Consider the following 27,679-nt stretch of genomic DNA (forward strand, 5'->3'; position numbering starts at 1 on the left):
CTTCTGGGAGCGTGGGGGGGGGCGCATGTGCAGAGGTGCTGGGGGCACATTAGGGGCAGGCAGCGAGTCCTGGGGTGCGGGTGCAGAGGCACGAGGGGCGCGCAGGAGGTCCCGGGCACAGGGGGCGCGCAGGGGGCTCCGGGACGCGCGTGCAGAGACGCTGGAGGCGCCCGAGGGGCGCGTAGGGAGTCCCGGGCGCGGGGGTGGGAGCGCGCAGGAGGCGGGCGGCGCAGGAAGGGCTGTGCCGGGCGGGCTCTCGGGGCGCAGCGCCGCGCCGCGGCTCCGGCAGGTGGCACTGGCCGCCTCCCCTCGGCCGGCCGCCTCCCTCCCCTCCCCGGCCGGCCGGCGGGCTGGCCCCGGCCCCGGCCCCTGCTCCGGCTCCGGCTCCGCCGCGGCGCGCTGCGCTCACTCGGCCCGTCCCGATGCTGCTGAGCGGAGCGGCGGGCGGCTCGGAGCGCGGCGGGCCCGGGCCCGCGCCCGGGGGGGCCCCGCAGTGCGTGGGCAGCATGGCCCGCTGGCTCCGGGAGCACCTGGGCTTCCGCAGCGCCAAGCCCCCGCCGCCCGCGCCGCCCAAGCCCGACTACCGCGGGGGCCTGCCCCAGCCGCCCCCGCCGCCGGGGGGCGCCGCCGCGCTCGGCCCGGCCGCGGCCCAGCCCGACATCCTGGCCGCCTACCGGCTGCAGCGGGAGCGGGACTTCGAGGACCCCTACACCGGGGGCGGCCCGGGGGGCGCCGCGCCCGCCGCCCGCTGCGCCTCGCCCAAGCACCGGCTCATCAAGGTGGAGGCGGCGGAGAAGGCTCCGGAGGAGCCCGCGGCGGAGCAGGTAAGAGCCGGGCCCCGACCGCGCGGCCGGGGCTAGGCCACATGTTGCGCGCTCCGCGGCCGGCCCGGCAGCTCCCGGCGCTCACTCCGGTCCGGCACCGCCGGAGCGCAACTCCGCGGGAGCGCCGTGGGTCAGCGGTGGGGGCCAGGTGTGTGGGAGGAGGCGCGATGGGGGCAGGAGAGAGCCCTGGGATGTGTGGGGCGCAGGGGAGATGGGGGTGTGGGGGGAGACACGGGGTGTGAGTGTGCAAGAAGGCACTGGTGTGCACCGTGGCAGTGCAAGGAGGTCCTGGAGTGTGGGGGGACACATGGGGTGTGAGCCTGCAGAAGGCATGAGGGGTGCACCGTGGGTGTGCAAGGAGGTCTTGGGGTGTGGGGGGACACATAGGGTGTGAGTGTGCAGAAGGCATTGGGGTGCCCCATCGGTGTGCGAGGAGGTTCTGGGGTGTTGGGGGACACATGGGCTGTGAGCGTGCAGAAGACACTAGGGGTGCCCCATGGATGTGCAAGGAGGTCCTGGGGTATGGGGGGACACACGGGGTGTGAGCATGCAGAAGGCACTAGGGGTGCCCCATGGGTGTGCGAGGAGGTCCTGGGGTATGGGAGGACACACAGGGTGTGAGCGTGCAGAAGGCACTAGGGGTGCCCCATGGGTGTGCAAGGCAGTTCTGGGTTGTCAGGGGACACATGGGGTGTGAGTGTGCAGAAGGCACTAGGGTGCCCCATGGCTGTGCAAGGAGGTCCTGGGGTATGGGGGGGGACACGGGGTGTGAGCGTGCAGAAGGCACTGGGGGTGCCCCATGGGTGTGCAAGGCAGTTCTGGGTTGTCAGGGGACACATGGGGTGTGAGTGTGCAGAAGGCACTAGGGTGCCCCATGGCTGTGCAAGGAGGTCCTGGGGTATGGGGGGACACACGGGGTGTGAGCGTGCAGAAGGCACTGGGGGTGCCCCATGGGTGTACAAGGCGGTTCTGGGTTGTCAGGGGACACATGGGGTGTGAGTGTGCAGAAGGCACTAGGGTGCCCCATGGCTGTGCAAGGAGGTCCTGGGGTATGGGGGGACACACGGGGTGTGAGCGTGCAGAAGGCACTGGGGTGCACTGGGGTGCTCAGGGAGGTCGCCATTTGTGGGGAGACACAGGGGTGTGAGTAGGCTGAAGGCGCTGGGGGTGCCCCGTAGGTGTGCATGGAGCTCGCTCGGGTGGGGATACCCCTCTCTGCCTCGCAGCCAGGCCCCGGCAGGGCCCCAGTCTGGCTGGCGGGGCCAGGTCCCACCCACGGGTCCCTAAGCATTGGTGGCACCTCAGGACTGCAGCCTGGCGCTGATCCTGTGGCCCGGGACTTGGCCAGCGACTGGCTCAGAGGGGCTTGTTTCCCCACCGCCTTGGGGCAAAGGGTGCAGGCGAGAGCAGGCGGTGGCCGGAGTCACTGTCCGGCTGCCAGAGTCCCCCGTTCCTGCGTACGGGGCGGCGGGGAAGGGGACGTGGCTTGGGCCCTTCGCCCTGCTGAGTCGAGGGCCGTTTGCCCTAGCAGCGAGAGGCATCTCCTGGCAGAGCGGGGTTCCTTTTGGCCAGCTGCCAGCTGCTTTTCCAGGGCGGGCCCCGCGCTGCCTCCCATTGTTCGAGAGCTCCATTAAGAGCTGCACTTGTGCCGAAACAGCTCGCAGCACAATGTGCCCTCGCCAGGGCTGGAAGTGTCACGCCTTCGCCCATTGTCCTGGCCGCAAGAACATGCCACTCAAACCTCAACGGCAGCTCCTCGTGCGGGCTGGCCGCCTCGCCTGAGCTAGGCGGGTTCCCCCGAAGGGCAAGTGAAGCAGCAGATGAAGCTCTGATTTGGCAGGCGTTGGTCCCCACCTTTCCATCCTGGGGTTCTCCCTCGATCCCAGCACCGTGCTCAGTGCAAGGCTGACCAGCTGCCCTGACTGAGCGGGACAATCCTGCTACATCAGCACCAGTTCCCCCATCCTGAATTATCACGCTTGCAGCCCGGTGACCCAGCAGGCACCGTTAGCATTGTCCTGCCAAGCTGCCTGTCACGCCTTGGTTTGCTATTAGCTTTGCTTGGTAGCATGAGAGTTCCCCCCGGTCGCCTGTGTCGTGCCTGGACTGAATGGGGCGCCGGGCTTGGATCCTGGCCGGGCGGGTGAGTTAATGCTTTGTGCAGGCAGGAGGTCAGGTGCAAATGGACGGACGGCTTCACTTCACTCACTGCCTTGCTGGGGAGTTTGGTCTGTGGTGTACTTTGTGTGCCTGTTCCTCAGGGAATGGAGTCAGGCAGGACATCACCGGTGTCCTGCCCTTTTGCTGCTCCCTCCTCTATCCGCTCCCCTGCAGCGTGTTGCCACCAGCCAGAGGGACACAAAGGGCGACCTTACCTGTCTCAGATCCCGCAGGGACTGCCCAGGAGCATGGAGACAGGACCTCTGTCAGTTTCACCCTGCTCTGCACCAGGCGGTTCAGCAGGAGCTCAGGGCAGAGCCGTCTCCTGGTACCCCAGCCGGTGATGTAACCAGGCCCAGAGCAGGGTGGGGGAGAAATAATCCCAGGCTGGAGGAGAGAGACCCTCAACCTTGCGAAGGGCGGGCGGATGCTTGCTGAGCCTGGCAGGACAGTGGGGAAATGTGTCAGGACGCTGGGACAGCCTGCCAGCCATCCTGCTTCACAGCACGGGGCTGCCCACACGGGAACTCCCCCGTAATCGGAACTGAAGCCCGACCGGCGCGGCTTCGTCCAAGCCAGCTTTTGTCAACTGAACTCGCTCTCTCCCCTTGACAGGATGACAAGTGCTGCTGGTAGAGGTAAGCGCCTCGATGTACGAACGTGCCTGGGTCTCGCTCCGCAGGCCGTTCGGCTGAAAGAAGCACCCTGCCGCATCCAGAGGGTGTCTTCTATGCCGACTGAAACTGGCTAATTGATAGATCTCTGTAATTGGCTGTTAATGAGCAGCCAGTGGATGTTTCTTACAGGGCCCTGTTCTTGGCCCAGGCTGGTCAGTTTCTTTGTCAGTGATGGCTGCAGGGGGAGTGCCCTTTGGACATACAAAAATCGGTTGGGTGGTAAATGACAAAGGGGCCTGTCCCTATGACAGGGCCATCCGGACTACTTAGTGAAGCAGGGTGCAGCCAAACAGCACCTGTTCTAATTCAGCCCAGCGTAAGGTCGTGCTGCAGGCCAGGCTTATAGGAGAGAGGACTGCACAGGCGGAAAGGACTTCGAGGTCATTGTAGGTAAACCACTGAATCCTACTGAATATTATTTTGTTAGTCGTTAAAGTGCTGCTGGGCTGCTTGTTTGTTTCACTGAATCCCAGTGACTCTGCAGAGGCGGGGTGGGTTTGTTAGCAGAGTACGGAGAAAAGATCACTGCTAGCGAGACCTTTATTGGATCCTGGGGCTGCGCTTCCCCCAAGGAAGCCGAAGAACCGGAGCGCGGTGAGCACAGACGCTCTGGCCCTGCTCGTGTGAGGCTAACGCGCGGTGTGTCTTGTCCAAGAGAAGGCTAAGGGGAGATTAATTCCTGGTCTGTAAAGGCGGTGGAGGAGGAGACTTTGGCTAGCAGAGGGCTCTTGAATCTAGCAGCCAGAGGCACAGCCAGGCTGGAAGGTGAAGTCCGACAAGGTCAGACTGAAAATACGGTGCACGCTGTTAGTGATGGGTTTAATTACCCACGGGAGCAGGCTTGGAGCAGAGGCTCCGTCACTTGGACCTTCACATCAGCTTTGGGTGTCCCTCGTTGTACGATCCACTTGAGCGCAGTACAGGATGCGCCCGGCGAGGTGGCGTGGCGCTGGATGCAGGAAGCCGGCTGGAATGAACAGCAGGGTCCTGTCCAGCTTGGAAGTGGTCGGTGCTGTACACAGAGGCCAGCGCTTTGGGGCTGTGTCGCGTGAGGTGGTGCCTGCAGCGTTGCCCAGGCTGCAGGTATCTCAGGTTGTGCTAACAGGAAGTCCTGTGGCCCCTGAGAGACAGGCAGAGGTTACGGAGCATACGCTTTGGTGGGCAAAGCCCCGTTTGGTCAGACGCAGGTAGCGGGGACTCCAGAGCTGGGGCAGGGGCAACCTGTTACCGGCGCAGGAAGCTCCGTAACCGAGACTGGGGGGCTGCAGAGGTAATGCGGGTGATGCGCCCTCAGAGCATCTGTACTGGGAAGTCAGCAGGCAATGGGGCCTTGGCGTGCAGCCTGCACCGGCTTGCTCTTGCCCCAGCCTGGCGGAGCTCAGTTCAGCAGGCAGGCTCAGCCTGGCGGGGACTGTATTTGGGGGTAGGGAGAGTCCATCTTGGACCTGGTACAGTGAAGGTTCTGGACTTGCTGTTCCTGGGAGGCGTTTGGCCCCTGCTCCCGTAGCCGCTGAGCTGCTCACAGACTATGTGTTTCCCTGGAGATGCAGGACAGGGCTAGAGTCCCCATTTCACAGGTGGGCACCGAGACCGAGAGGGACTAAGTGACCTGCCCAAGGTCAAGTAGGGTGTCTGTGGCGGAGCTGCAAACCGAACCCAGGGCTCCCGGGCACCAATCACTAGGCCGTCCCTGGCCTGTGTTGCTTGGTGCCAGGGTCTGCTCCAGGAGCTTGGCTTAACAGAGAAGGAGCAGGAGCAGGAGCAGGAGCAGGCTGATAGATGAGGGGTCAACACATGGCCTTTGCCTGGCCAGCTGTTGCAGAGGTTACTCGGAGCTCGCTCAGGGCTGGTTTAACATCTTCCTCGAGGCTCCGACAGGGGAGGTGGGGAAGGGATGCGAGGAGGCGTCTGGCTGCGGGTGGGGACGGGGCGGAGAGGCCCATGTGAGCCTTGACAGCGTAGCTGCAGGAAGAGGCTCAAGAGGCCTGGGGGTTTCCTCGTGCATCGTGGACAGGCTGGTGGGAGCTCTTTGGCAGCACCTGCTGGGCTGTGGCTGCCCAGGGCTGTGAACCGGAAGGGCCCTGGGTGTGGGGTGGGAGGGACGGAACATCCCGGGAGCTCTGTGTGTCACTAGCTAGTGAGTCATGCCGTGTCGCTAGTGACGCCACGCATGTGCGCGTGCCTCGCCAACAGCTCTGCCCATCAGCCCTGGGGCTCAGCCTGGGCTTAGCATGTCAGGAAAGGGGCCAGGGCTCAAGTCTTTTTTTTTTTTTAATTTTATTTTTACATTCCCGGCTGATGCAGCCAGGCGGAGATGCCGGGCTCGGCCCCTGCACAGACTGATCAGGGGCTGCCGGGGAGCCACATGATGAAGGAGCTGGAAAAGTGTCTGGTCGGGGTGAGCAGGGAACCAGGCCTTTGTCTCTGCAGAACAGGACTCCCCTCCGCCTGGGTTCTGGGCGTGCTCGAGGGTAGGCTGGAAGGTGTCTGGGTGGCAGTGGTTATGGAGGCTACTTGGGTGTGCAGCTGTCTGCTCCCCTGCCGAGGACACTTTTCCGGAGGGCATGGGGGCTCGCCCACTCTGTCCGGTGGAGAGCAGGGTGCGGTTTCCTGGCCCTGGGCAAGCCACCTCGCCTTCCTGCATCATGCATACTTACCAGCATTACTGTGTGCTCCGTGGGAAGCTGCCTGTCCTCGGAGGTGGAGGATGGGCTTTCAGGCTGCTTCCTGCTCTGCAGCTCTGAGCAGGCCTTCACCCTCCCTCCGCTCTTCAGAAGCAGCTAAGGGTGTCTGCTGTGCCGTGGGGATAGAGGGTGTCCCAGCCTGGCCCTGCTCCAGTAACCCGGGTGGAGGCTTCTCACAGAATCCCCCTTGCTTACAGCCAGGGTTCCCTCTAATTTTTTTTCCATGTGTGGAATAAATTTTTATTGATGCATGTGCGGATGCGCACCACCGGTAGAAACACAGGCTGCCGGCTGTGGGTCCACTGCTAACCAGCTGGGCCACCCAAGCACTCAGCTTACAAGGAACACTGCTCCCAGGCCGTGGGATACTGGCTTCCTCAGGTGCTTGCTGAGCTGCTGATGCCAGCTGTCCTGCTAGGTTGGAATAGCAGCTTGGCTCCTTGGTGATGCCTGCTGGGGAGAACGTGCTTGGTGCTGGGGGCGGGCCCTCTGTGCAAGGAGGTATCTGTGGTGGAAGTGGTGCTGAGGATGGCAGGAGGGTCCTGGTGTCCTCTGGCCCTAGGAGGCGGCACCTGAGAGAAGGGAGCTAGGAGCGGTGCATTAGACAGCTGTCTGCAGGGGCAGGTTTATCCTGCCTGTCCCGATCCCCACCCCTCCAAGGATCTCCAAGCCCTTTGCAGGCGTTCCTGCAATCCCTCCATTGTACAGATGAGGAAGCTGAGGCACAGCAAGGGATGTGCCCCACCCGAGGTCATGGGCTGGGTCCCAGACGGAAGTGGGGCTGGCACCCAGGAGTCCTGACTCCTCCTCCGAGCACTGGGCTGTTCTGCTTTCCTCCACGCCTTGCGGTCTGGTGGCTCAGGGGTTGGAGGGTCAGATATGTCTTGAACCTCCTGAGCCCTCGGGACGCCCGCCTGAGGGGAGCGGGGCCTTGCCATGCCTGTCCCCAGGTCACGGGGTGGGGGGTCCCCAGCCCTGCCCCCAGCCGCAGGCAGACGTGACTCTCGCTCGGCAGGAGGTTCCGAGGCGAGAGGGACACGGCGTAGAACAGACTTGTCAGCACGGAAACCAGAAGCCGTCAGCGCGATCCGTCTCGGGGAGAGGGGCCCAGAGGGGTCCCTGAGCCGGGCCCTGGTCCCCTTCCTCCCTCCCCAGCCAGACCAGGCTGCCCCACTCACCGGCCCAGTTCCAGTTCCAACCAGCCAGGCCCCTCCGCCCGCCTCCGTCCTGTTGGCCAAGGAAGAAAGGTGTCGCCTGGTTGCCTAGGTTACAAAGAGCCGGGAGGACCATTGCCTACACCTGAGAACTCATCACACCAAAGGTCCTCTCACCACTATGCACTGATGCTGTATTGAGGGAAACTGAGGCACCCACCTCGGGTTGCTGCAGGGCAGCAGGGAACACCTGCAGCCTAACCAGGGGAATGAAATCCTCACACGGCCCACGTCGTCAGGCTCCATGCTAGCCCTGTTTCTGTGGGGTCTCCCCTGGGGGAGCTCCCGGGAGGTGGGGAAGGCAGAAACGCTCTTCCAGGCTGACCCCTCCAGTGCTGCATGGTGCTTGCGGGCTTAGAGAACGCACTGGTGGCTGCTGGAGTCCTGTCTACAGTAGAGCTCTGGTGCTGCTGGTGCTGCCGGGGGCTGGGCGCACCATCCCCTCCGTTCTTGGCTTGGAGCGGAGCTCACAGCGGTGCTGATCCCTTGGATCCATTACCCTTTCTGGGGAACTTGGCTGGCTGGATTTGCCCTGGTCACCTCTCTGAGCTCAGGCCCCAGCAGAGGGGCCAGGATCAGTCCAAGAGCCAGGCTAAGAGAGGGGATGAGAGTCTGGCTGGGCTTGGAGTGCACCAGGTGCCAGAGGTGAGCAGCCGGGGGGAGCCCCACGGCTGGGGGTTTAGCTCTGGGTCTGCAGGGACAGCAACACAGCACTGTGTGGGACCTGCCCAGGGGAGACAGAGCCCAGTGATAGGGACCTGGGGATCACAGTGGGTGAGAGGCTGGAGATGAGTCAACCGTGTGCCCTTGTAGCCAAGAAGGCTAACGGCACAGTGGGCTGCATTAGGAGGAGCATTTCCAGCAGATCTCGAGAAGTGATTATTCCCCTTTACTCGGCACTGGTGAGGCCACATCTGGAATGTTGTGTCCAGTTCTGGGCCCCCCAGTATGGAAAGAACGTGGATGTGCTGGAGCAGGTTCAGCAGAGGGCAACCAAAATGATTCGGGGGCTGGAGCACGTGACCTATGGGGAGAGGCTGAGGGACTTGGGCGTATTTACTTTGCAGAAGAGAAGGGTGAGGGGCAATTTGGTCACAGCCTTCAGCTTCCTGAAGGGGAGCTCTAAAGAGGATGGAGAGAGGCTGTTCTCAGTGGTGTCAGACGGCAGAACAAGGAGCTGAAGTTACAGAGGAAGAGGAGTAGGTTGAATATTAGGAACCACGACTTCCCCAGGAGGGTGGTGAAGCACTGGAATGCGTTGCCTAGAGGGGTGGTGGAATCTCCATCCCTAGAAATTTTTAAGTCCTGGCTGGACAAGGTCCTGGTTGGGATGACTTAGTTGGGGCTGATCCTGCCTGAAGCAGGGGGCTGGACTCGGTGACCTCCTGAGGCCCCTTCCAGCCCTAGGATTCTGTGTTTCTATAACCCACCAGGCCAGGGCCCCTATTGTCCCTTTGCCCTGCAGTGAGCCAGTTCCTTCCCTGTAACCGATGGGCTCATGCAACCATCAGCTGACAGCTGAGCCCCACCTGGGACCCAAGGGTGCTGGCTTGTGGCTCTTGGATACAGCAGTGCTGCCTTCAGCCGTCTGCTCTTGAGTGAGGAAGCCGGCCTCCGGCCCAGCTGAGCATCACCAGCCCTCAAAGCGAAGGGTCACAGTCCCCGCTTCCCCGAGCGGCTGTTCGCATGAGCTTTCGCTCTGTGATCGCACAACACAGAGCTGCGCATGTCTGCACAAACCAGCCTGCTGTTGGCAGGGGGATGTGTGCATTGTGTCACCTGCACAGGCCTGGTGTGTGTGCGTGGTGGTGTGAGGCTGGGCCTTTGGGCGTGTGTGAGACGTGCCCGTGGTTTTCAGCTGGTGTGCCATGACACACTGCTGTGCCCTGAGAACTCCCCAAGTGTGCCCTGAAACTTCTTCAGTTTCCCCTCTCCGAAGCTGACGACCCTGCACCAGGTGAGGCTCCAGGGGCCAGGCTGCCTGCTCCCTGCCGTGGCAACAGGGAGGGAGGGCCGGAGTCTGCTGGAGCTGGGATGTGGTTTAAATGCCACGTCCAGGCTCCAAGGGGCTGGCGAGGCGGAGCTGGAGGGGGTGTTGCTGAGCAGTCGAGTCAGCTGAGAAAAGCGGCGGTGCCGTGGAATTGTTTGACTCGCGGACGCGTGCCGTGTCCCTAGCAAGGTTGGGAACCGCTGTGATTTGCATTCAGCCTTCCGTCCTGTCCTGTCCGTCCCTCGTTCTCTTCGGTTTGCTCTTGGGCACGGCGGAGGGCAAGGGGCAGCTGCCCACGGTGCTACCGGAGCTGAGGGCAAACCCACTTGCACGCCTGAGCGTGTTGTTTCGAAAGTGCCCGGATAACGTAGGGGTCACGCAGATCCTGTGGGACCCGGCGGGCTCAGGGAGTGAGGCAGCTGCTCAGGCTTTCTTCAGCTCCTGGCACGTGGCCCTGTCTTTGTGCACAAGACTCCCGCTGACCCTACGCACAATGGGGCATTGTCCTCCATTGTCGTCTGGGCTTTTCTGCCTTGCCGCTCCTCTCTGCGGGATGCGAGCAGCTCTGGTGCTAAGGGACGTAACTTCCCGACAGCCCTGCGCGCGTGGGGAGGGGCTGGGGGGGTCAGTCCTCCCGACAGGACACCGGCAGAGGGAACTTCGGGGCAAGTTTTCACTGCTTTTGAGGTCCCCAGTGATGGGGCGCCCCATGGGTGATGTCGAGGGCCTGGTGTGTCAGAGCAGTGAGCAGTTTCTCATCCTGTGCAGACAGAAGCTAATTAACCCTCACGCCCCAGAGGCAGAGGAGGGGAAACGGCAGGTAGGAAGAGTCACAGGCGGGGCTCAAAAATGTGGGGCCTCCTGTCTCCAAGCTCTGCGCTCCTTCCTGCAGCCCCCCGAGATGTCCCGTAAAATGAGGCACGTGCAACCAGGGGCACAGCAGCTGGGGAGTGACGGTCCCTTTCAGTGTTTCCATCCGGGCGCGGATATTTTGTCATCGCTGCGTGGAATCAATTTTTTATGCGCACTGAGGCACAGGCCAACGTGCACCACTGGTAGAAACAAACAGACCAACGAACCAGCCCTGCTAATCAGCCAGGCGGTGTCCGATTCTCCCCTGAGCGGCTGCACAAGCGCCCAGCTAACAGAGAGCACTGGCGGAGGGGGAAAGGGACATCTTTGTACCAGTCATAAGAGCAGGGCACCGCAGCGGGAGTGGGGTTTTGGTGGGAGGAGGCAGCATGGGTTGAGGGCCTCAGGGAGCGGGCCAGAGCGAGGGCAGGGGCTGGAGATGGATGGAGCACAGGGGGTGAGGCCTCCCATCATAGGGACCTGCTGGTTCTGTGCGCAATTAGTGATCACTTGTGAAAAGTATGGTGCAAGGGACTTGGCCGGCGCCACACAGGAACACTGCAGCCGCAGGGATGGGATCGAGTTCTCAGCATCCCTCTGCCGCAGCCAGGAGGCTGTCCTTTCTCTTGCTGCCGTCCCGCACCTCTTCCCCGCACGCCTCCTAAGTCCTGCAGCAAACATGGCTGTGGCCCTACAGGACGCAGCCTCCTGCACAACACATCTGCCGAGGCGTAGCTTCTCCCTGTGCAGCGGGTGAGGCAGGGGGCCCTGGAAAGACGAGCCCGTGATCGTGTAATTACAGCCTGTCATAGCACAGGCACGCAAGGCTGTTTGAATTAAATCGCAAACGGCACCCGACGTCCCAGCATTGCCTAGCGGCGAGTGCTCGGCTTTGCAGTTCAAACAACTTTTTAATGGCGATTTTTCTATGCAATTTCCTTGTTTTTGTGAAGCCAAACCGATTTCTGCTGCCGTCGTAAGTCCTGCAAGGCTGGTTCTTCTGGGCCTTCTGCGTAGGGTTCTTACCGCCGGAGAATAACAGTACCCACCCCCGACTCCAGTATCGAGCAGCACCCTCTGCGCAGCTGCCGCTCAGGGAAGACGCACAGAACGTTGTAGGGACAAGGTGTCCTCTCTCCTGGACGGCATAGCCCCACGCTCCGATTTGGCTGTCCGAGAGGCAGGTTATTTTCAGCAGCTGATCCATCAGCCCAGCCTGCTTGGATTTCAGCGAGCTTAGCAAAGGGTGCATCCCTGACCCCAGGGCCATTCCTCAGCCAAATTTCACAGCCCTGCTGCAAGCTGTGGAGACCCCCGAGGCCTTTGGAAGGACTGCCTGTGGGACGCTGAGGGAGAAGGTTAAATGGCCCCGCCCCTCGTCACACAACTATCAGTGACCTTGCGGACTGTCTGGTTGGCAATATCAACCTCGTGGCCCACGGTTTGTGTTGCGCAGATGTAATTCTCCCTCACGCACCTGAGAGCATCGCGACCGTTCTGTGTGGGGGTGACAGTCTGCAGAAGACGGGCTCTGGGTGCCTGTTGGGAACCAGTTGGGGTAGAAGTGGAAGCTCTGGAGTGTTCCCTCAAAGGGAGCGAGAAAGCTCTGTTCTTCTCCCTTGATATTTGGGTCTCCCTGCTGTTGAGGTTTGGAGTGATGGGACTTATGAGGCCACAGTTGCATGTCTGAAGGTCCCGTACGTGACCCGCTGGCCGGGTAGGTAGTGTGGGGTGGAAGACACTGGTTCTGAGGGACACCGGTCCACCTTCTAGAGGAAGGAGGCTGTAAGAGATAGAGGGGCTCTTCCTCGGGTCGGAGGGGGACCAATCTCCTTGGGAACAGGCTGGCTTGAGTGGTCAGGCGTGGGTTAAACGAAAAGCAAAAGGGACGGGTAAGAGAGGGAAGAAATGAGCACTCAGCACAAAATCAAGATGTCGAGACCCATGTTAATTACGGAAGCAAATGGCACGAAGGGAGGAAAATTTCGCATAGTGTCTATACCGCTGTCAGGAGCCTGAGACCCGAGCAAGACAGGTATCGGGGGGTGGCTGGGTTAGTCTGTATCTGCAAAAACAAGGAGCAGTTCTGTGGCACATTATAGGCTAACAGACATTTTGGAGCTTACGCTTCCGTGGGCACAGACCCGCTTTGTCAGGTGCAATGTAGTGTTGATTCCAGAGCAAGCCAGGTTGGAATTGCTCACTTAGGGGCGTAAATTTAACCAAGCCGCCGTTGCTGAAACCTGGCGGGGAGACTCACGCGTTTGGAAGGGCAGAATCACTGGTTATAACCTCTTATGAAGGTTCAAGAGGGCAGCACTCTGCATCAAAAAGGGCACCAGCATTTCCGAGTCACTGATCTCTCAAAAGAAAAGGATCTTCAGTGTGGAGAGGTCAATGCCCAGCTGATGAAGCACACGAGGGTGTCCTGGACGATGCTGGTGTTGAGCCAGAGTTTTAAGAGAGTAAACAGGGTGGCCTAGGTAACTGTTGGGCTATCAACCTGATTCTGATCTCGGGTGAGATAATGATACAGCTGATACGGGACTTGATGAGTAACCATGTACTCGTGGAGAGTGTTGTCATTAATGCAAATTGACGTGGATTTATGGCAAATAGTTCCTGTCAGATTAGCTCCACGTCTTTTTGGACGAGATTCTAAGTTTGGTTGATAAGGATAAGTGTTGAAGAAATAGATTGAGACTTCTGGGAGGTGTGTGACTTGGCACCCTGGGACAGTCCAAATTAAAAAACCTTGAATGATGCAGAGTTAACACGGCGCATAGGAAATGGGTTACAAGCCGGCCAAATGGTAGGGAACAAAAGGTAAATCGGCATGGGGAATGGTCAGCAAGTCTGTGTGTTTCTGGTGGGGTCCCCTCAGGATGGTTCTTGGCTCTGGGCTCTTGAACGTTTTTGTCTTTGGCCTGGAAGAAACTTAACAGAATCTGACAGTCTCATAAAGTTGGCAGATGACACAGGAACGGAGGGAGGGGTAAACACCGAAGATCAGTGTTAATTAAACTTTCTGAGACCACGGAGTTCCAAACAGTAATATTTTTTCAGCAGAACGCCTTTGAAGATTTTCTTCCAAGGAGAAGAAGAATGGTGTCAGACCGAAATAGAAGAGACCAAACAGCCACATCTACAGCAAAACCAAAACAAAGTAATTTAATCCGGCGCCTGCCTCTCGGTGGTCACTCAAGGAGTTGGGTGTCTGCGTGTCACCCTCCAATTCGTGAGTTGGTTGATGGTTGACCAGCCTGATTCTGGAGCTGCAGGTCTGATCTCAGAAGGGGCAGGTGGTGGTGGCTGTTGGAGGGGCGCAGGGCAGTTTTTGCTGCTTTTTTCTTCTTCTCCACCTCTCCTGGTCTGCACTGCAGTGGGACCTCTCAAATGGTGCCAGCCCCTCACGGATCACCGCTCTCCACTGGGGATGGTCTTGGGCCAGGTTCTCCCACGTGTCGACACCAACGCTGCACTTTTTCATGGGTGCCTTCAGCGCGTCCTTATATCTCTTCCACTAGCCTCCAGTGCTCCTCTACCCGTACTCCAGCTCGGGAAAGAGAATCGGTTTTGGGAGGCGCTGATCGGACACCTGACCCGCGTCACCAGCCCAACGACGCCGTTGTTGAATGAGAACGGCTTCAATGTTGGTCTTGTTTGTTTCTTCCAGGATGCTGGTGTTCCTACCTCTGTCCTCCCAAGAGATAGTTAGGATTCTCCTGAAGCAGCGTTGACGGTATTTTTCCAATGACACTTGCTAACGCGATCCTGGGGTGTATAAACGGCAAGACCGAGGTGATTTCACCTCTGCGTTTGGCGGTGATAAATTTGAGTGGCCTCAAAGAAGAGCGCCAAGAAGGATTGAGGGACTAGAAACCTGCCTTCTCGTGAGAGATACCGGGTGCTGGATCGATTTCGGTTCGCAAAGAGGGAGTTAAGGGCTGTCCCTTTCTCAGCGAAAGGTTCCAAGCCATTCGCTAGCTGGAAGCTGGAGGCAGAGACCTTTGGGCTGGAAATGAGAGGCGCGTTTTGGGCAGGGAGAGTGATTCTGGGTTTCGGATCGGTGCACACCTGAGGCCCTGCTGCGGTTTGCATTTTCCAGTATGCTCAGGATGGTGTTGAGTTTCAGAGGGGGGTCCATGTTATTTGTCTGTAGCTTCACAAAAGAAAATCCCAAGCAGTCTTGTTGCACCTTAAAGATTAACCATTTTATTCATTAGGCCATGAGCTTTCGTGGGTCGTAAGACCCACGAAAGCTCATGGCCTAATGAATAAAATGGTTAATCTTTAAGGTGCAACAGGACTGCGGGGGTTTTTAGTGTGGTTTGGAGGCTGATGGGCCTGCTCACAGCGGCTGCCCGGTCGCTCCTGGGGGGCAGGGAGATCTGATCCCTGCTGGTTCTAGGTGAGCCTGGAGCCTGCCTGTCTAGCCCTGCAGCGCCTCCTCCACCCCGCTGACAGCGAAGCCCAGCTCACAGCGACGATTTATGGCTAGCCTGAAAGGGAAGGCTTGGAAGGCTGGAGGAGACTTTACTGGCACCATAAAGCTGTCGCTGCGGCCTGAGCGTGCCAGACAGCTTGAGCCCCAGAGCGCAAACGCCAGCAGCACAGCCCCTGAGCTTCTTCCCAAAGGCTGGGCCGGGCCGGGTCTGTCTCTGCCCTCCTGGAGCAAAGGCAGCGAAGGTTGCAGGCAGCAATGCCCGTAAGCTGCGCTTGGGCGAGAGGAGGGATTCAGATGCCACCCAGCTGATGAGCTAACAGGGCGGCCACAGCCAGCAGCCCGTGTTTCTACTGGTGTTTCTACTCTTCCTCATGGCATGGAACGAAATTTATTCTGCCCCGGGGTGGAAAACGTGAGAGGGAACCCTGGTTGTGTGCGAACCTCTGTGTCTGGGTGTCTGTTTGTGTTGTCCGCAGGGCGTGCCCCGTCTGTGTGTTTGAGCAAGGGCCATACCTGCGGAGCGTGTGCAAGAGCCGTTCACATGGCAATCTGTGTGTGTGCGCGCGCGTGCGATTACAGTGTGCTTAGAGGTCTCGGGCACGTGTGTGACGGAGGAAGAGGGTTTGTTTCTGGGTCTCTGTGTGTGCACCTCTGACGTGAATGGGGTGTAGATAAAATATAACACATGCACACGCTGCAGAGCCCTGGTTCTGGGGGTACAGGAATTGCCAGTCGGGTTGTATAGCTGCGTGGCCGGCATCAGGGAGTATACAAGATGTGAGGTAATCTACCCCGTGCTTGTCTTGTCATCAACAACCGTAGGCTCAGCACCCTTGGGTGTCTGATGCCTCTCTCACTATTTCCTTCCATCTTTCCCTGGCCGGTGCGGAGCGGCTTAGTTTCTGTAGACTAGCTCCGCACCAACCTACTGTATCATCTCTCCATTCTCTGTGGGGTCGGCCTCTCCTATTCCAACTGTCCGTTATGCTGAATACCAAGGTCTTGATTTTTCATTTGTCTTTCATTCTGCAAATATGCCCAAATAGCTGCAACTTGCGTTGTATAACCTTCTGCAGCAGGTTCTCTTTCGGCTGTATCTTCCGATAGAATTCCTCTTTGATGACCTTCTGCAGCCATCCTATTCTCAGCATCTTTCTATAACAACGCCTCTTAAACGCCAATATCCTTCTCTTTGAATCTTTCCTTATCACCCGTGTCTCACATCCGTACAACATGCTGCTGAATACACATGTTTTCAAGACGCTCAGCTTCATTCCTAAGCTAATCGCTTTGCTTTTCCAGATCTTATCCATCGCCTTCAAACTCGCTCTGGCTTTCGCTAGTCTAGTCGCTATTTCCTCGTTACAGTCGAGATTGTACATCAAGTTGCTCCTCAGATACCTGAACTTCTTTATCTTCTCTAGTTTGATCCTTTCGACACTGATCTTCCTTCTTATTTCCTTATCTCAAAATACGATTGTTTTTGTTTCATTGATGCTGATAATCAGTCCCTGCCGCTTCCCTCCTTCATGTAGCACCTGCACCATTCTCACTAGCTTCTCCTCATGGTTCTTCAATGACAACTATATCATCCACGAACCTCAAGTTGTTGATTCTCATCCCCCGCACAGATATCCCTTCTGCCTCTTCCTTGATCTTTTCCGTCGCACTCTCCGGGTGTGTGACGTTGGCGATGTTGGAGCTCCTGGTCTCGTACCGCTGCTTGTTCTAAACCAACTTCCCAACTCTCCGCACGTTCTCGCCGCTGCCTCCGCATTGCCGTTGTCACCCTTCAACAACCATATCCGTCTGCTATCCTATCCGCTCCGTACAACTCCAACACCGCCCAAGACGCTTTCTGAGCTATGCTGTCAAATGCCTGCTGAAAATGGAGGAAACAAGCGCATACGTTCTTGTTCCGTCGTCGAGCTTTCTCCGCTATCCGTTTTAGTGCCAAGATCTGCTGCATGGCACGTCTGTCTTTCCTGGATCCGCTTGCTCATCTGTGAGATGTTCTTCTATCGGCGATCTCAGTCTCTCCCTCAGTATCATCACCAGCACCTTGCCTAGATGACTCACGAGGGCAATCGTTCTGTAGTTCTTGCACTCCAATGTACTTCCTTTCTTGTGGGTCGTCGCTAGCATGGATCTTGTCCAGCCGTTAGGTGCCTTCCCTTCTTTCCATGCTATAGTACATAGTCGGTATATTTCCTCACCGTCTTCTAACGGTGGGAGTGTGGTTCAGCCCCTGTGTCTTCCCCAATGTCCTGTGCACACGTGTCCTGGGGCTGGTGGGTCTCCCCACCTTGCTGTGCTAGTGGTTTGGGGTGGGCCTCCAGGGATCTGCAGGGTTTTGTGTTGCTGACTGCAAAAGGACCAGCTCCCCCTCCGGCCAGCCCTTCTCCTCTCTCTGCACACAGCTCCCCTAGCCCTGCGTCCTCGGCTCTGCCCTGCCCGTGATGCATCCTCTGCAGGGACTGGAAACTGCTTGTCTCTAGCATTTTCTGGCTTGGCTGGGGAACGTGCCTCCCAACCCTGCCCTGCCCTGCTCCAACTCTGAGAGGGTGAGCCTGGGCCATGGTCCCAGAGCCTGGGGCCGCGGTCCCAGAGCCCAGCAGCTGCGGTAAACCCAGCCTGTAGTTAGCGGTGAGCTGAGCTGCTTGGAGCTGCCGGGAGCCCAGCCTTTCGGAAGCATCGCCGTAGGCTGCCTGCTCCTCGGATGGCTTTGAGCTGCCAGAGAACAATAACAGCAAATTTCCTGGCTCCTGATGCAGGCCAGAGGCTGGCCGTTCTCAGAGAGCTAGCTCAGCTCGCTGGCAGAGGGCCAGGCTGGGTGGATTTAAATCATCCTTTCCATCTGCCTGCTGGTTACTGGTATAAAGTTATTTTCTAAAGAGGGGTGCCCGCCCCTCAGTCGCTGTAGTTGTCCAAATGTGTCGACTTCCAGCAAAACAGAGCCTTTCTGCTGGGTTTGACACAGCTTCTTACTAGCTAGAAGAGTTACTCTGTTACCGTCTCCATCGATTTAAGCAATTATATGGCTTAATATTTTGCATTTTTAAAAAAAAAGTTTCATATGCTAGGACATGGTAAATCGCTTATGCGTTGGGATGGTAACGAGTTCCATTAAACACACAGCAGAGTATATCAAATATATATTTTTAAGTAACACGACCTTCTGGGTTTTGACTACGTCAGCATCTCTTATCAAGCACATTTCACGTTTACAGCAGAAGGGCTGGGGGAACCGAGGGGTTAATGGCAGTCAGGGAATTAAACTGATTAATTGAGGTCAACCTTGAGAAATGTTCAGATAGGCGGAGTGAAAGTGACTGGAGCTAAAATTTCTCCTCTAGCTGTAATCTCTTGAAAATGAAACATACGAGTGAGGCTGACCTGTAGCACGCTATTTATGAAGCTCAACCTCAAAAGTTAGGGTTTTATATTTTTTTGCTTGATTCTTTCTTTAGCTAGAAGAGCAGCTTTTAACTTAGTGTTTTCACAGGGTCTGGTGGGTTCAGGATATATACACATATACCTCTATATATTTTTAATTACACGTTTTAAGAGGTTATAAGACATTCAGGCCGAACCGTATTTTGTATTAAGTTCCGATTTCATTTTAAACAGACTTCTATTTCAAAGGAAAAACTTATTATCGTTTAAATGAGAAAATAAATGATTTTTAAAAAATGCTGGGCTTTTTTATATTCCATTCCCCTTGCAGTGGGCCCTGTGCGCTGTGGCCCAGGAGAAATGTATCCTTCCCCTGTCTCCCAGCAGAGCTGTTCTTGGTCCAAGACAGCGTGCAGGTGTTTGCCCGGAGCTCAGGGTGGGGGTGAGCGGCTTTGAGATCAGCCTCAGCTCCCCAAGCTTTCAACGGGCCCCTCCCCCTGCCCGTGCGGGCTCCTGCCTGCATGGCCCGGCTCCAGGGTCCCCGAGAGAGCAGACGTTGTGGTGTCCCCACCCCAGGATGCCTGGTGCAGCCGGGGCTGACAGCCTGGCTTCTGCAGGCACTGGTGAATGGAGCCTGTGGGCTGGGCGCCGGTAACGGCTGTTGCTCTGTTACTCCCAGCTGCCGGGACCCCAATGCTGATGCAAAGCATCCTTCCGTTGGGAGCCTCGTCAGACTCTGCACCACCCCGGCGCCGCTCGTGTTAGAGACTGGGGCGCTGGCAGTCTGGCCTAGCAGGCATGGCTGGGCTGGTGCCTGCAAGTCAGGCCGTCGCACGGTGGTGGTGACCAGGCAGATGATTGCGAGAGTCAGGGTCAGTCCTGGAGCTGTGAAAGCGAGGGAGGGTCTGGGCACGTGCCGGGGATCAGAAGTCTGCACGGCTGCCTGGACAGTTCCCCCGCCGGCCCCAGCTGTAAGTAGTGAGCCCAGGCCCGTGGGAAAGCCGCAGGGTGCTGCCTCTTTGGGGGTGCTCCTTGGAGGTGACTCTTCATGGCCACCCAGGGGAGATGGTGGAACATCAGGCTCCAGAGACCTGAGTTCTGGTCCCACAGGCGCCTGCTTTACTCACCCACTTCCAGGAGCTCTTCCCCCGGGTTCACCCCAGGCCCGGTTTGGCCTGATGACCTTTTGACCAGGTCAGGAGAACGGATGTGGGCAGCAGGTTTCCAGAGCCCTAGGCCTGTCTCCCTGTCTGCGGCGTAGAGCTGAGGACAGCGATCTATTCCTCGCGGTCTGGTGGCGGCAGCAGTCGGGAGAGGGATCCCCCGGAGCAGGCTTCAGAAGGAGGGCGCGGAAAGCAGGACGTGTCTTCGGGCACCGAGCGAGCTGCAGTTTGACGGTGAGGAGGCTGATCTGCGGACAGGTCCAGAGTCGCAGGGGGAGTAGTGGCCTGTTTGTGCCCAGGTGCTTGGCTGCAAACCCAACTTGGCCTTCCCAGGGTCAATGGTTCGCTTCCCGCGGGGGGTCCTTTTTCACATCTCCCAGGGGAACCTGAAGTGCTTCTTGAACAGGGTGAATTGGTTGGCTGGACATTCAGGGAGGCTGCTGCCAGGGCTGGGTGGGAGCTGTAATTTGCAAAGTCAATTAAGAGGAAGATAACGACAGCGGTTCTGCCCAGGGGGGCATTGTCAGCTGTAACTGTGCGAGGGCGCAGCAGAAGGCAGAACCCATTATTTTGATGGCAGCTAACAATGCGCCCTGGCTGTTACTCTAGCAATGCTGTCTCCGTCTCGCTCTGCCCATCTGCTTGGAGGTGGCGTGCAGAGGGCGTTTTATGCCAAAAGCATGAGGCAAACCGTGGATCTCGGTCCAAGTTGCCATGACAGAGGAGGGACAAGAGCTGAGCCATTAGGTGAGAGCGGCCGTAATGTAATTCAATTTAACTTCGGGGGGTGGGGGCTCCTGGCTAGTTAAATGGAAATTGAAAGGAGCAGTCACAAGGGCGCACTGCTCCCAAGCTGCACGGAAGCGGCTTGAAGATAATTTAAAAGGGGAGAAAATTAAAGGCGCCCCTCAAACAACCCAACAAAAAGCAGCACTAAAAAACCCGTCAGGTAGTGGGGAGCCGGGGCAGAGGATGAGTTGCAGGGCAGCTGGCCGGCTCCCTGGGGTGGACTGCAGTCTGCCACGGGGTAGCCGCTGCTGAGCTGGCTTCTCGGGGCAGGCTGCCAGCCGTTCCGGGCTGGAGATTATCCGTCCCGGGCGGTGCGGGATGAAACGGACTGTTGGGTAAGAGGGAGTCAGATAATGGGGGGGTTTAATGTGTAGTCAGGCAGGCCAAAGAACAAGAAAAGCCGGACAAGAGTAACTAGCAAAAGACAAAAACTGAGAGCAGAAACGCTGAAGGCCATGAGAAGCAGCAAGCCGGCCCAGCAGCCCCCGGGGCCAAGGGAAGGTGGAGGTGCTACAGGTGCCCTCCTGGCGGTTGCAGCTGCTGAGTGAATTCTTTGCCCGCAGAGCCAGGCTCCCGCAACCGGAGTCGTTGTTTTTAGATGACAAGTCTGAGGAACTGTCCCAGATTGAGGTGTCGTCAGAGGAGGGTTGGGAACAGATCGGTAAACAGTGTCAAGCTGCCAGGTGTTCACCCACGAGGCCGATGGGGGCTGGTTCCGGCGACGTCCGCGTCTAGGGGTAAGGGCGGCGTGAGTCCCAGATGCTTTCGATCCGGAGCCCGTCGCTGCCGCAGCTCCAGTTGACGGCTTTTGGCCGGGAGGCTGCGTTGCAAGCGTCTCCTCTGTGGCCCCATTCCTCAGGGCTGTTGTGTGCAGCCATAGCGCACCCGGGCCCCTCCCCAGGCCTGGGCGCATTGCGGCAGAAGGGGCTGTGAGCAGAACGCCGGCTGATTGTTCCCTGCCAAGGGCTTTGGGCTTAGCCACGGGGAAAACACCGGAGGAACGCGAGACGTCGTTTGTAAGAACAGTTAATTGTCAACCTCCCTTTCTGTTACGGTTTGCTACGCTGCTGCTGGGACACATGACGGTACGCATGCATAGTCGCACGCTTCCTGCACTGAGGCGATTGTCCTGGTGCGCTCTGGGCAGGGGGCTGAATCCCGTGGGAAGCTGGGCCGGGGCGGGAGGCAAGGGCAAGGAGCTGCTTGGCTCAGTGTGGCCAGCGTGAGAGGTTTACCCAGCCGGGGCCTGGCTCATCTTCCTGCTGTGTTCCTAGGCCCTGGCTGTTGTCACTCTGGCTGCAGGACAGGAGGGAGGAAATGGGTTTGTTTTAAGCAGATTGTAACGAAGGAATGCGACTCTGTGACTAGCCCAGGCCTGCGTCACGCAGCAAGTGGCCGTGGGACGGTGCCGCAGCCCCCCAGGGGCCTCGGCCCCGGGTGTCCTCTGAACACAGGTCCCTAGGGAGAGAACAGGCCGAAGTGGAAATTCTGGAACAAAAGAGATGCTATGTACAGGGACCAAGGGGCTGTGCAGTGCTGATATCGCAGGAGACGCAGTGCACACTGCAGGGTGGGGCAACTGTGCAGTGCCTGTATCAGAGGAGGTCCAGTGCACACTGCAGGGCTGGGGTGACTGCGCTGCTGATATTGCAGGAGATGCAGAGCACACTGCTGTGTGGGGTGACTGTGCAGTGCCCACATCACAGGAGGTCCAGTGCACACTGCAGGGCTGGGGTGACTGTGCAGTGCTGGTTCTGCAGGGGATCCAGTGTGCACCAGGAGGCTGGGATCGTTGCACAGTGCTGATATTGCGGGAGATGCGGAGCACACTGTAGTGTGGGATGACTGCACTGTGCCCAGACGCAGGCGATCCAGCGAGTGCTGCGGGGCTGGGGCACTGCACTGTGCCCAGACGCAGGCGATCCAGCGAGTGCTGCAGGGCTGGGGCACTGCACTGTGCGCAGACGCAGGAGATCCAGTGAGTGCTGCAGGGCTGGGGCACTGCACTGTGCCCAGACGCAGGGGATCCAGCGAGTGCTGCAGGGCTGGGGCACTGCACTGTGCCCAGACGCAGGCGATCCAGCGAGTGCTGCAGGGCTGGAGCACTGCACTGTGCGCAGACGCAGGGGATCCAGCGAGTGCTGCAGGGCTGGGGCACTGCACTGTGCCCAGACGCAGGCGATCCAGCGAGTGCTGCAGGGCTGGGGCACTGCACTGTGCCCAGACGCAGGCGATCCAGCGAGTGCTGCAGGGCTGGGGCACTGCACTGTGCCCAGACGCAGGCGATCCAGCGAGTGCTGCAGGGCTGGGGCACTGCACTGTGCCCAGACGCAGGCGATCCAGCGAGTGCTGCAGGGCTGGGGCACTGCACTGTGCCCAGACGCAGGCGATCCAGTGCGCCCCATGGGTAAGGGGTGACTGTGCAGTGCCGATATCGCATGAGATACAGAGTGCACAGCAAGGTGGGGTGACGGCGCAGTGCCTGTACCAAAGGCGATCCAGTGCACACTGGAAACTAAGCGGTGGGAATGAAGAGCCTTGTGCTTGGGGGTCAGTGGGGCTGGCAGGGCAGGGCAGGGCAGGGGAGACACTGCTCTGTGCAGCTTGCAGGGGGCAGTGGGGTTATCAGGGAGGACGGGGGCGCAGTCCCTGGAGTGGGAGGTGGTGTGGGAAGGTGGGACAGGTTAGGAGCAAGGCTGGGTTCAGACTGATTCTGGGGCCTGCTAGGCTCAGGGGCTGTGTGGTCTCTTGGCCCCAGGGATGGTGACTTTTATTGTTGGGCTCCTCCAAGGCCTGGTCACTGGGTCGAGGGGGCTGTGGTCCTGATGGCCAGGTGTGGCTGGAGGAAGGCTCTGCAGGAAACCGGACTCCTAGCTCAGAGCCCTGGCCTGGGCTCAGCCCACCTGCGAGGCTCCCACCTTCGACCCTGGGGAGTGGTCCGGCTTTGCCTGGCCCCGTGGCAAATCCAAGCAGTCTCCCGAAGCGACCACGTACCTCCTGGCTGGCGCCGGAGCGAGCCAGGTCGGCGTTGTGCCCGGGCTGGCGTGGGCCCTGCAGCCGTGGGGCAAGGGGGCTGGCTGCGTGGCAGGGCCGGCTCCCAGGCTGGAGGTGGTCTAAAGGGCCCGGGTTGGAACAGACCCGTCAGTTCCCACCTCACACCCCTCCCTCTCCTGTGTCCGGAGCAGGCCTGGGTCTCGCAGTGCGTCCTGAGGGGCTGGCACGGTGGGGCCCGCTCTGAGCCGAGAGCGGGGCAGGACATGGGCGTTGAGGGGTCCCAAGCCGGGGGTTCCTTCACGCCCTCCCGGCACAGAGCAGCCCCTGCTAATTCCCGGCATTAAGTCCATCCCGTTACCCTGAGTAAATCCCCTCTCTCCTGGCTGCTCTCGCCGTTCAGGGGCGGGTCGGACAGCCCTTGGCCAGGCTCTGTCTGTCTGGTTCCTCGGCTCCGGCTCTGTAATTTGACTCCCGGCTGTCTTGCCAGCTCTTGCCTTTCTGAGGACCCCCCCCCCCCGCCCCCCGTGGGCTCCCTTTGGTCTGCCTTATCCATTACGCTGGGGCTGGCGGCTCCCACCCCTGCGCCTTTCCCGCTCTGCGGGGGTGCAAATAAAGAGCGTATTCCCAGGCTCTGCTGCTGTGCTGAGTTGCCCATTCAGACCCAGGTGGTGCACGCGCTCGCGTGGGCTATTCAAACCGGGGCTGGGGGGAGCCCTAGAAAACACCCGTTGGGGGGATCCGTGACCTCCTGCTGTGTGCATCTGCCGCCTCCCCTGACTGGGGTTTGCAGTGGTCTGGCCGTGGGGCTGCTTGGACCCCCCGGTCTGTGCAGGAGGACGCAAGGGGTGTGGGGCTTACGCGTGCGCACGCGTCTTTCCAGACCTGCGTGTAATGACTCCGGGCCGACCGCGCTGAGCGATTTTCCCAGCTGTCCCCGGGGGAGGCCGGGAAGCTGCCCTGGGGCAGCGGCAGGCAGGTGGTCCCCGGGGCAATTGTGCCGCCTGTGTCCTTAGCGAGCACCTGGTTACTGCCGGCGCCGGCATCTGTCCAGAGGCTGGAGGGGGCCCGTGGGCGTTCCTGGTCCCTGGCCCATTAGCTCCCTGGTGTGCTGAGCACTTAGTCAGCTGCGTTCCAAGTCTCTCATCCCTGACTGTGCTGCCCACCCGGGCCGTGCCTCCGGCTGGCCCTGCTCTGCGCTGGGGCTGGGTTTAGCCCCCCCGTCCCGCTCAGCTGCACCCATGGTGAGGAGCCCCGGTGCGGCCAGGGCCCCCACACCCACTTCCAGACGTTCACCCTGCGGGGCTGGGGGCCATGGGGAGATCCTGGCCTTGGGAGTACAGCCAGTGACTTCCCTGGGGGCTGGGTCAGAGGTGACGACGTGGGCCAGCTCCTCTCTCCGGCAGGGCTCCCCGGCCGGGTACTGGAGTCAGTGGGACCCAGCCCTTGGGCAGGAGACAGGCGGTTCCGAGGCCTTTCTGCTTCCTCCGTGGCACAGAAATCCTGCAGCTGGGGGAGCTGTGCCGGAGGCTGACCATGTGAGGCCAGCCCCTGGCTCTCCACCTCCCCGTGGGCTAGCTGTTTGGAGCCCTGTGCCGGCAGCAGGGGCGATACGACACACCCCACTCGTTCTGGGCTGGGTCCCATGGCGGCCGGGGCTGATCATGACCTTCGGCAGAGAAAGGACAGCCCGGGTAGGGCAGCTGCCCAGCTCCCAGGAACTGGCTCGGACGTTTCAGCAGCTCACTGGCCTGTGGTCTGCGAGGGTCTTAAGGCTGCTGCTGTGCTGGTATAAAGGAGATTTCCAGCCCAAGGTCCGAGTAGCCTCCCCTGGCCTTGTCTGGGGAATGTCCGTGCCAGGCAGAGCGGGGCAGGCTCGGGCAGGATCCTTCTGCATCTAACCCTTTTGTCTGCTCCTTGCTGGCAGGTGATTGTCCTGGAGGACTACGCGGATCCCTTCGATGCCAAGCAAGCAGGCAGCGGCCAGCCGGGGCAGGAGAAGGTGGCAGAAAATGATGGGTACATGGAACCCTATGAGGCCCAGAAGATGATGGCAGGTAAGAGCAGCGTTTTGTGCCAGGGAGTGGTGCTGCCGAGCTCTGCCGGCTTCCGGCTGCTCCCACTGGCCGTCTTCACGCTGCCCGGGGCTCATCCATGCTGCCCGGCGCGCCCTGCACAACCCCTGCGGTGGCAGGTAGGGGAGCTCCATGAGAGAATGGCCCTTGACATTGCTGCCTTAGCTGCAGGGGAGCTGCCCTGGGGTGGTGTATGGGTAGAGCTGCAAAGGGTAGAGTCCAGGCCACCGGATGTGCCCTGCTCAGCCGCTGCACGTGGGGACTGCTGGGATCATGCAGGGTGGGGGAGTCCCAGGCTGCTAAGTGCTGCTCCCAAGCTCTGTGCACTCTGGGAGGATTTCCCACCTTGCGGGGGGACCTGCTGGTGCAGTGTGGGACTCCGTCACAAACGCCCCGTGTGCCTTCTGCTGCAGCCCATAGCCCCTTGGGTTCCCAGCTGGGCGCTGGGACGCAGACCTTCGCCACGCCCGCGGTAGGGCAACGTGGGGAGGGATTGTCGATCGCCGCCATGGGGCCACCCCCCACGGGAGGCCCCCGGGCCCCTGGAGACGCTCCAGTCTAGGCCGGCTGCAGCTGGTGGGAAATGCCTCTGGGTGGGTGAGATGCCCCAGCTGGGGTGAGCCTGTGTTCCACCCTTCGTCTCTGCACTGCACACAGGGGGTCCCTGGCCCATGCAGGCTGGGAACATTTGTGCTGCTCCTGGAAGGGGGATGATTTCGTGCCAGCGCCAGTGAGCTGCAGTGGGAGAGCAAGGCTGGGACCCGGAGGGCGAATTCTCGTCCTGGCAAGCGGCCCAGCATCTGTTCCTCCGTCTGGTCGCGTCGTCTGTTTCCAAAGCGTCGGCCCGTGTTTCTCAGTAAACGAGCGCCTGTGCCAGCTCAGGCAGCGAGCTGGCTCCTCGGGAGGGCTGGTGATTGCAGTTACCCCTTGAGGCTGGGGCGTCTCGTGGGTAGAGCAGGCTGCCAGTGGGGCCTGTGTGGACGCAGGCTGGCAAAGCAGCATGGATGACTGTTTCCAGGGGTCACATCCAAACCGGGCCCAGCGCCATGCGGGGAACCAGCGCTCTCGCGATGCCTCCTGCTCGGTGGGCGTAACGGATGCCCTGGCTGGGAGCGTGTGGCCGGCTGGGCTGACGGTCAGGCCCAACAGGTAGTGGTCAATGGCTCAGTATCTGGATGGCGGTCGGTTTCAAGTGGGGTGCGACAAGGCTCGGTTCTGGGGCCGGTGGTGGTCAACATCCTTATTAATGACCTGGATGAGGGACTGGATTGCACCATCCATGAGTTTGCAGATGACACAAAACTCAGGGGAGAGGTAGAGACGTCGGAGGGTAGAGAGAGAATCCAGAGTGACCTGGATAAATTGGAGGATTGGGACAAAGGAAATCTGATGTGGTTCAACAAGGAGACGTGCAGAGTCCTGCACTTGGGATGGAAGAATCCCAAGCGTTGTTATAGGCTGGGGACTGACTGGCTCAGCAGCAGTACAGCGGAAAGGGACCTAGGGGTTATGGTGGATGAAAGGCTGAATATGAGTAAACAGTGCGCCCTTGTAGCCAAGAGGGCAAATGGCACATTAGGGCGCATTAGGAGGAGCATTGTGAGCAGACCTAGAGAAGTGGTTGTTCCCCTCTATGCGGCGCTGGTGAGGCCACATCTGGAATATTGTGTCCACTTGTGGGCCCCCCAGTATAAAAAGGATGTGGATTTGCTGGAGCAGGTTCAGCGGAGGGCAACAAAAATGATGAAGGGTCTGGAGCACAAGACCTATGAGGAGAGGCTGAGGGATTTGGGCTTGTTTAGTTTACGGAAGAGAAGGCTGAGGGGTGATTTAATGGCAGCCTTCAACTCCCTGCAGGGGAGCTCTAAAGAGGAGGGTGAGAAGCTGTTCTCAGTGGTGTCCCATGGCAGAACAAGGAGCTGGTCTGAAGTTACAGAAGAAGAGGGGTAGGTTGGATGTTAGGAAAAACTCTTTCCCCAGGCGGGTGGTGAAGCACTGGAATGCGTTGCCTAGAGAGGTGGTGGATTCCTTGAGGTTTTTAAGTCCCGGCTTGACAAGGTCCTGGCTGGGACAACTCAGTGGGGGTAGATCCTGCTTGAAGCAGGGGGCTGGGCCAGATGACCTCCTGAGGTCCCTTCTGGCACTAGGGTTCTGTGATTCTGTGAGCAAGCCATGACACACGGGGGGTGACGCGTACTTATGTTTTGGGTGCCGGATGGGGAGCACCGTCTGCCCTGCGGGATCGTGGGAGCCTGCGGCTCAGGGAGCTTTGTAGCACCGGGCTTGTATCGGGGACCGGGGCCAGAGCAGAGAGGGACGTGGGCTCTGGCCTGCCTGGTTCCAGTCCAGCATCATTTCTGGCACATCCCTGTTCATCCCGCTGACCCGAAGCCTGTCCCTTGGCTCTGGACTCCGCC

General features: G+C 59.5%; 1 protein-coding gene across 1 annotated transcript in view; it reads left to right on the forward strand.

Moving 5' to 3' along the window:
• Positions 1–244: 244 nt before the first annotated feature.
• The window catches only part of SHF (Src homology 2 domain containing F), a 46,172-nt gene continuing 18,737 nt past the window's right edge, over positions 245–27,679 (forward strand). The window contains exons 1-2 of the mRNA XM_075006696.1: positions 245–824; positions 25,115–25,244. Coding sequence (XP_074862797.1) covers positions 423–824; positions 25,115–25,244 — 532 coding nt within the window. The 5' untranslated portion in view covers positions 245–422. The remainder of the gene's footprint in view (positions 825–25,114; positions 25,245–27,679) is intronic.

This window comes from Carettochelys insculpta, chromosome 12, assembly GCF_033958435.1.
Source record: "Carettochelys insculpta isolate YL-2023 chromosome 12, ASM3395843v1, whole genome shotgun sequence".
Lineage (NCBI taxonomy): Eukaryota > Metazoa > Chordata > Testudines > Carettochelyidae > Carettochelys > Carettochelys insculpta.